At 39.2% G+C, this 9,285-nt stretch overlaps 1 protein-coding gene across 3 annotated transcripts in view; it reads right to left on the bottom strand.

Moving 5' to 3' along the window:
* Positions 1-6,209: 6,209 nt before the first annotated feature.
* The window catches only part of LOC122565387 (proprotein convertase subtilisin/kexin type 4-like), a 43,116-nt gene continuing 40,040 nt past the window's right edge, over positions 6,210-9,285 (bottom strand). For 2 of the 3 annotated variants that reach the window (XM_043721318.2, XM_087976005.1), the window contains one exon: positions 6,210-6,772. In XM_043721318.2, the coding sequence (XP_043577253.1) occupies positions 6,228-6,772 (545 nt within the window). In that variant the 3' untranslated portion in view covers positions 6,210-6,227. The remainder of the gene's footprint in view (positions 6,773-9,285) is intronic. The other variant, XM_087976006.1, reaches the window with a different exon arrangement.

The raw sequence follows: 9,285 nt of genomic DNA, 5'->3' as shown, positions 1-9,285 counted from the left end.
GCAAACATAGCAACAATGCCCACACCGTTATTTCAACCACGTTGTCAGTGTGTAGTGGTTACCATCCTGAAAAAGGATCCCTTTATCCCCACTCTGCTTTCTGCCAGTTAGCCAATCCTTCTATCCACACCAGTAAGTTAACCCCCAACATTTTGGGTTCCTATTTAGCAACCTCCTGTATGGCACCTCACCAAAGGCCTTCCGAAAGTATAAAAATCAATCACGATCACTGGCTGTGTATAACTTGCTCATGATCTTCTCAAAAGAATTCTAACCGATTTGTCAAGCAGGACCTTCCCGAGACAAAGCAGTGCTCAATCAACTATGCACTTCGAAGTACTCCCCCCAATCTCTTCCTTAATGAGCTCAAATCTTACCAATGAGAGAGCTCAGGCTAACCTGCCTATAGCTTCCAGTCTTCTCCCTGCCTCCCTTCTTAAACAAGGGTGTTAGATTAGCGATTTCTCTCTGGATTCGTGAAAGGTGCCAATGCCTCCAATACCTCCACCGCTATCTCCTTCAGACCTTGCTGCTTCATTAGCACCTTTTTCTTAGGTGATAGCCACTACACACACCCATGCCCCCGACTCTCGAAATTCTAGTACACTGACAGTGTCTTCCACTGTGAAGAATAATTCAGTTCCTTCACCAATTCTTTGTTCCCATTATCAGCATCGCTTTCCAGAGGTCCAATGTCCAATTTTGCCTCTGAACTTTTATACATCTTAAAAACTCTTGTAATCCTTCATATTACTGAAGAGCTTATCCTCATTTTACTGTTTTCAGTTTTATTGCTTCGATTATCCTTTATTGGTGTTGAAAGGCCTCTGATTTCCCATTAAATTTTCACTTTTTCCTTTTATGCTGTCCCTGACTTCTCCTGTCAGCCATGATGCCTTGTCCTCCCTTCAGTATATTTCTTCCTCAGGATGAACTTCTGCTTCAAGTCTCTCAAATCACCCTCAAACTCCTGCCTTTGCTACTCCACTGCTCAGCTCCCCTTCTGGGCAGCTCCTTCCTTTACTCAATTTTAATACCATAACATCAGACTCCAGTTTCTTCTTCTCAAACTGAAGAGGGAATTCTATCATATTGAGATTGCTGCTCCTTCGGGGCTCCTTCATCTCAAGTTCCCTAATCAATCAGCCTCATAACACATCTCCAAATCTAGAATTGTCCGTCCTCTTATGGGCTCTACCAGAAGCTGCTCCAAAAAAATTAAAAAAAAACACATTCCACAACTTCCTTTTCTTGGGACCTGTTACCAATATAATTTTCCCAGTCCAGCTGCATTTGAAGTCCCCATGATTTTAAGAGTGCCTTTATCTCCTGATTTATTTTCTGACCCACATCCTATCTGTTGTTGGGAGGACAGTGCGCAATTCCCATCAGGGGTTTTCCCCTTTCACATTTCCTCAACTCTCCACCTTCTAACTATATCTTATTTCTTGCTGACAATTTAATTTAATTTAATTTCTTAAGAAAGCAACCCTGCCCCCTCTGTCGTTTCGATAGAACATGTAACCTTGGGTATTTCATTCTCAGCATTGATCCTATTGCTGCAATGCCCATATTATCATAGCCACCAATTTCAATCTGCACTATAAACTCATGTACTTTGTTTCATATAATGTGTGCATTTAAGTACAAAAGCCTCAATCCTTTATTGGCTAAAAGCACCCCACCCCCCCTCCACGAATTTAAAATCATGCTCCCCTCATCTTGAAATCCCCCTTGAAAGACACCAATCATTAACCTATCTATACTCATGATTTTTGTAAACTTCTAGAAGGTCACACCTCAATTTCCTATGCTCCAGTGAAAAAAAGTCCCAGCTTTTCTTTATAACTCAAACCTTCCATATCTGGTAACATCCTGGTAAATCACTGAACTCTCCAACTTAAAAACAGAATATTAAGTGGGTGACCAGAACGGAACACAGTACTCCTCAATGTCCTGAAAATCCTCAGCACGACTTCCCTACTTTTATACTCAATGCAATTGAGCAAAGGCCAGCTTGTCAAATCCTTTTTTAAACCACCTTGTGTGATGCAAATTTCAAAAAGAATTATGTACCTGAACCCATAGATCCCTCTGTTCTACAACATTGTTGGAACAAACAGGTGTAGGACTTAGACAATTAAATGGTAGGACCTTGGGCAAAATGCAATACCTCACATTTATCTAGATTGGACTCCATCTGCTATTTTTCAGCCCATTGACCCATTTGATCAAGATCACTTTGTAATCTTTCCCACTGTCTACACCAATTTTGGTGTCACCTGCAAAATCACTAACCATGCCCTCATTCAAAATCATCTATATAAAATTAAAAGCAAGAGGACTCAGAACCAATCCCTGTGGAACATAGTTGGTGACGAGCCTTCAGTCTGAAAAACCATCAGCACAGAATGCATCTTATGATTCCCAGCTAGCTTTTACACTCACTCTGCCTTTTACCAGAATTGTTTTTGGGTGCAGAATGAAAAGCAAGCACAGTTGGGAGCACTTAATAGTCAAAGGGTAGATATAGCATTGTCCAGCACAGTGCTGTCTCAACATTGCAACTGTAGCATATACCAGCAGGCAATCACATACGCGCTTCAGGCAAATGCAGGTGCATGAAAATCAAAAGGGAAGCAGTGTTTAGTGGGATCAAGGGATACTATGAATGCATAGAAGTGCTGACACAGTCAATATGATTCCAGGTCAGAGTGCCAGATATGTAGCCCTTTCAGAGTCCAGGAATTAGGCCACAGTTAATCCTGCAGGTTAAGTGCCACCAATCCAGGAATTTATTATTAGTAGGTTGATTGGATGCTGGGCTGGACTCTGCTTTGCTTCATCGGGACTGTCCTGCCACAGGGTCAGGTCAGTCAGACTTAAGGGATAGCTGACTAATGGTTAAAGGGGTCATCAAGAGAGTTATGTAAAGCTTCATTAATTCAGAGTAATTTTAGTTGTAAAACATCAAAAGCAAACAGAAGACTGGAAGTTCTAGGAATAGGGGTTCACACAGATCATAGTTACTTTGATCTCTGCAAGGGGAAGAGATAGGCCATTTGAAGACACCGGAATTTATGAAGTTATGCGCTCGGGGAGAGGGTGGGGATGATTAGAAATGAGCACATTTGTTGCATTATGAAGAGACTAACCAGAAGGCAGGTAGCCTTAGGTGATAGGGGTTGGAGGAACAGTAACACAAGGTAACATGCAGAATTTGGACAGGAGGAATATCCTGCAGAAAACCTGAATCTCAAGAACAAAAAAAGTTGGAACCTTACCATTTTTGGGTTATCATGCAATAGCTGCACAAAACGACTGACACTGAGCAAGCTGAGTGGAGTAGTAACTTATTCCCTTTATGGGCAAAAAAAACCTCAGAATTGGAAGGCCTGCTAGGGCCAGTTAGTTATTATGCCACTACTATTTAAGGAATGCCACCTATGGCTTCAATCTCTATTTAATCAGAAGAACATTCATGATTCAAGTATGCCTACACATATACCCAAAGGACAACTGGATAACATTACAAACCTCAGAGCTCCTTATTTTGACAATGACATCCTTAGGAGGTTTTCATGCCATGCAGCAAGGGCACGACATGAAGTTTCATTGTGATAGACATGAGGGCTAAGGAGTTCCTTCAATAACTAAACTTTTGACATTCCCACAGGGAAAAAAAAATATCACTGAAACCTCATGTTCAGAGGCGGTGTCCAAACACCTGATGTCAGGAATCTATCTGCAGTCAGTGAGACAGTAGCTTGAGAGAGAAACTTCTGTCAGCCTTGGGGCATTTAAAGGGACAGCTAATTTCTCACATGTGATTTAATCAGGAGTCTGCAGAGGAGCTAAGGTGTGTGGGGTGTTGGGGGGGGGGGGGGGGGGGGAAAAGGGGTGATCTTCCTCCCCATTAGGTAGCAGCTGGCATCACCCTGTCACAGAAAAGGGGCACCTGGCATGAGGTTCAGATGCCTCAGCCCCTGACCATCTACAATACTTGTAAGCTGGACCAGTGAGGTACAGCCCAAGCATAAATCCAGCAGACACATGCATCTGTGACAGTAACCAATTTATCCATGGAGCCAAACAGGAATACCAGGACCAAACATACAGTAGTGGTAGTAATGGAGGAATCATTCAATCCAGTTTACCAAGTGTCTCTAACAAATTTGCCTGCAGATCCTATGCCTGTTTGTGCATTTTGACAAAAGTTATTAATGGAATCATCTTCTACCTGAGCTGGAGCAGATAGAATATCCTGACATCTGAATGTCCTGAGTGCCAGTGATCTGCAGCATTTCTTTTTCAATCAGCAATGATGTGTCAGCAATATGATGACCAGATTATGTTCTTGTGTCTATGTCTGAAAAGAGAAGCTTTTGAGGGGAATCTGAGCTGGTGGAAGGTGCAGATGCAAGCCTTAGTAGTTCTTCCTGAAGGTTCAGTTACTTCTTCCTCATTAGGATATGGCGTACAGGTCTTTGTACTAGACTCTTCAGAGGTAGACTAGGTGCTATTAATGACTGCATAAAAAGAGATATCATGCATTGATTAAGTTAGCATTGACGATATTTTTTTAAAAAAAGATTAAATGTAGCACAGTTCAAATGAGGTTTACCGGGTTAGTTGATTTTTGAAGCTCCCCATTCCTCAATAGGTGTGTGCCTCGCCAGCTACAGAATGTTTGCCACATGGAGTCAAGAACTCTCCCCAACCAATGCCCTAGCTTTGGTCCAGCTGAGGGCTGATTTGTCCTGCAGTGAGACAGAAGTGAGGAACTTAGCATGGTGGAAGTGGATGGAACAACAATTAGGGGAGAATAAATGAGCAGGACAGAGAGTATGGTGGCCCAGGGAATAAAATAGGAAGTTCAGAAGACAGAGGGTTTAGTTTGGAGGATGACAGTGAAAATCGTAGCTCATGAGCCTTGGCAAGAGGCATCTGTATTCGTGAAGTTAGATTGAGTAAGTTTCCTAGAGTGAGCATTAGCAGAGAGAAGATGGTGACACCTACCTTTCTGGAACTCAAAGGATCTTTATTTTTCTCTGCAATGCTGAGCATCCTACTTCAACCAGGATGCAGCATTGCTCACCGGGTCCAGGCAGACAGGCAGCTGAAAAGGGATGGACATTCTTACCACCACCACCTCATCCACCAGGTCAATGTCCTCAAAAAGGGGGCTGCAAGCTTTCCTTTCTGAATCACAAATTACTTCAACAGCATCTGAAGTGGTGTGCTTTAAAATAAGGCAATGGCCTGAACACCAGAAGGAATTAGCAAAAGCAAGCACTTCTACTTCTGCTATGTGATTGCACAAGGAAGCTGAAAAGCCAGTTACATTGCTTCATTAACCAAGAGTGGAAGACTGCACAGGAGAGTCAGTCCAAGCTACAGTTGACCAAGCACCAAAAATTTCATTTGACAAAACAATCAGCTGAAAATAGGGGGGAAAAAAAAAAAATCAAATCTTCTCCAACAAGAAAAAAAAAAGAGGAAAGACAGAAACAGTTAAGAAAATTCTGCCAAGACTGATAACTATTAGTCAATGGTGGTCACCTTCTTCCAAAATGGTATTGGACAGGAGATACCTTTGATGGTGACAACAGGAGAAATTTGGGCAGAGGATTTATCACCAGCTGTCTTTTGTTCAGTTACATTACAAATCAAACAAACCTCAAGTTGAGACATTTGAAGTTCCACCTATTTGCTCCCACACCAAAATCAAAGGCATTTATTTATAAATTTTTTGTTTATCAGAATATTAAGTTAATCTATTAGATAAATCTTCAATAGAGATTTATAGTTTGGAATAATTATAAATCTAAAGTATTTAGGACTAATTGTGAAGGTAGTGAAATGTGTCATGAAGTTCAGTTTTGTCTTTTTAACCGACGATTATAAAACTTTTACCAAACTATGAACAGGAACAACATATTTTGAATAGTCTATTGGACTAAAACCTCAAAACACCTATTAGATAATAAAATCCATGAGCATTTGAACAAGTTTGAATTGTCTACATCAAAAAAGGTGCTCCTTTAATTACTGCAGAAATCTGTATTCCTAGATTTGTTGACACCTTTGACAAGTGACACTTGATTAAATTTAGCACTTGAGGAATTTTGGAAATTACATTCAACTAGGCCAATGACAAAATGAATCAAGTGGTTTTCTTCAGACTGCTGAAATAAAAAGACTACTGATTTGCATTTTAATATTTTTTAATGATCCGGTCGTTGATCAAACCGTGTGATAAAGTACGTGGACTCCGTCTCACTGCTTCCAGTTCCCTCATCTGAAGTGTCACGCTGTACATGCAGTTGGGTTGTTTCAGAGGCTCCAGGCACAGAGGTGGTTACCATTACTGTCTGCCTCCTACTTAAACGGAGTATCAACCATGACAACGATGTTACACCACATATCAGAGCAACAGGTGCACCAATAAGGATTGCAACCACAACAATTTTGTGAAGCCCATCCATTTGATTATTCCTTTCACTCATACCAAAATGTCTTGGATAAATAGGAAGTGAACAAGACTGTTGCTTTTCATCATAATTAGAAAATGGAGGGCATGTCAGACAGTTATTTACAGAATAGCCATCACAGGAATAGCAAGATGGATGGCAAGGAGCACAGGTATCCACTGTGAAATTTCTGCGAACACCACTCATTGTTTTATTTAAAATTCTTGAAACATTGTAATAATGTGGAGGACAGGTGACGAGGCAAAGACGTCCGAAGTTGACAAAGTTACCTTGGCATTCTGTAAGGGAGAAGAATCCATGAGAAATTTTAAGTTGAAGCTTTTCAAAAAAGTTAACATTTAAAATATTCTTCAAACAAACATGTTTGAGTTAGAAGTTTTACAAACTCCCATTTTCAAATATGCAGGACAGCATTTGATAGTTTACTGAACAACTACAGTGAATGTGCAAGTATTTCTATGATCGAATATGGTTTTGCATAATTTGATTTAGAATATATTTCAAGTAATATTTGTTGACAGCAAGTCAGTAATCATAAATCTGTTTTCAGCTATTACAATTCCCCTTCTTTACTCTTAAACAAGATAAATGCCTACATATTTGGTAAAAATTAAGCAGAAGCTTGTTATTTAATTTCAAAAAAATTACATTTTTATTTGCATGTCAATTATTCAACCATGGACAACCTTCATTATGTGAACATGACAAAAATATTAATCAGTAACAAAACAGAACTGTAGATACTGGAAATTTGCACTAAACAAATGGGAGAAACTCAGCAGGTTGGCAGCATCTGTGGAGAGGAAAGCAGTGAACACGGAGTCCCTGAAAAATAATCACTGGACTTTGTTAATTCTGTTCTCTCTCCACTGATGTTGCTAGACCAGCTGAGTTTCTCCAGCTATTTCTGTTCATGTTAGTATCTTGACCGTATTCACATATATGCATTTTAAGCAAGAGGCTGTGGATTAAAAACATTAGCAGGAACTATGACAATTTCCTTCCTAGCATTAGGTCAGTCACATTTGTCATTTTGCACACTGTCTCATAATGGAGATCCTTAATATTAAAACTACCTAGTTGCATTTGGCTTAAAAGGAATTAAATCCACAAACTGAAGGATGTGGAATATATCAAATGAAGTAACTGGAGCTTATTACAATTTCCATCTCAAGTGCAAGACATTTCTGTAAACTTCATCCAGATTAATTGCAATTCTATCATCCAGGATAGAAGCTAAAAAGAGGGTGGGGAAATTCAAGCCTGTCCTTCTATGCAAGAAGAAAAAAAAATTGTTTATGACTACATGAAAAATAAACCAGTAAAACCAAGTGCTGATTTTGTTCAGAACCAATTGAATCGGAGTTCAAGAAGAATGCATCTAAATTGATTAACGTGACATTTTTTAAAAACGTCAATTATAGGAGCAGTTCACCATAAGAGCATTTGTTAATTTACTTATTGCTAACTGAATATAAATGAGCTTATTTCTGTATCATTGATTAAAGTGATCAATCTGCCTTCTGAAAGGATGAGAAAAGCATAGTCATTTGCAAGCCTCCAAGTATTGGTTTATAAAACTGGTCACATGGCATCCAACAATAGTTCATTACAATGATACACAGGATAGTGAGATCATCCTGAAGAGACAGTCTCAAAATGGTTTGAAAGAATGAAGTGATGTCATCGAAAATTCTTTTCAAAAGTTCAAAATTCTTACACGGCCCAATAGGATAGATGCAGGAAAGTTTCCCCTGGCTTTGGGGATAGGTGGGGTCTACAAGTCAGAAATAATTCTTAGTCCTAGTTGGCCCACCCATATTCTAAGACAGAGGAGGTTTTTCAGAAGGTGGAATGTCTTTGGCATGCTTTACCCCAGAAGACTGTAGAGATTCAGTCATTGAGTATATTCAAATCAGACAGAGTTCTTGATAAAGAACTTGAGGAATATTGGATAGTGTGGGAAAATTGTGTTAAAAGTAGAAAACCAGTCTTCATAGAGTTGAATGGCAGAACAGACTAGAAGGGTTTAAAAAGTGTGCTCCCATTTCCTATGGACCATGCTTTCTATGTATTAGGCAGTAAATGTAAACTCAATCATTTAAAAAAAAGAATAAAATCTAATTAAATGTAAAAGCAATTGGCCAGAAGAAAATATTTAATGCACACCTGAAATTACTAACAGGTACCAATACTAACAGGTACCAATACTAACAGTACAATTCTTTTATTAATCCTCGGTGACTCCTCTGCAATATAAATACTGCTAAATATAGTACTGCAATTAACGCTGAGCTGGTGGTTCAAGGCAGACACTTCATATCAATTTAATCAACTAACGGTGTTAAAAAATCTGTAATGTTATATCACGAGATCTCTGCAAATTAGCTCATTGTAAGAGTGTTGATTGCTGTCGCCTCCAGGGATTAAGAAAAATCAGGACCAAAATGTTCCATTCTAAAAATGGAGGTCAACTGGATAAATCTTGACTAACATTTTAAATAGCAGTAGCAATCTTGAACCAGCAAAATCAAAGTATGAGAGTGAAGAACAGAGGCAACCAGAGATGACAAAATCTCATTTTTCAAAAAAAAGAGAATGACTGAAACATTTGTAAGTTATTAATAGATTTAACTGAAGTCCTCAGCCCTTAAAATGTTTAATAATAGTACAGAGAAAGTAGTCTTATGAAAACCGTTTAATTTAAGCCAGTGCTTAAAAATCAAAAAGGTGCGCATTGAGCAACATTTTAACTACTCATTCTCCATTTTGCCACTTAACTGCAATTTTG

The sequence above is a fragment of the Chiloscyllium plagiosum genome, unplaced genomic scaffold (assembly GCF_037043375.1).
Source record: "Chiloscyllium plagiosum isolate Xiang-an unplaced genomic scaffold, Cpla_swu_hap1 HiC_scaffold_28, whole genome shotgun sequence".
Taxonomy (NCBI): Eukaryota; Metazoa; Chordata; class Chondrichthyes; order Orectolobiformes; family Hemiscylliidae; genus Chiloscyllium; species Chiloscyllium plagiosum.
The sequence above is the reverse complement of the archived record's forward strand: the minus strand, read 5'-3'. Positions and strand labels throughout refer to the sequence as shown.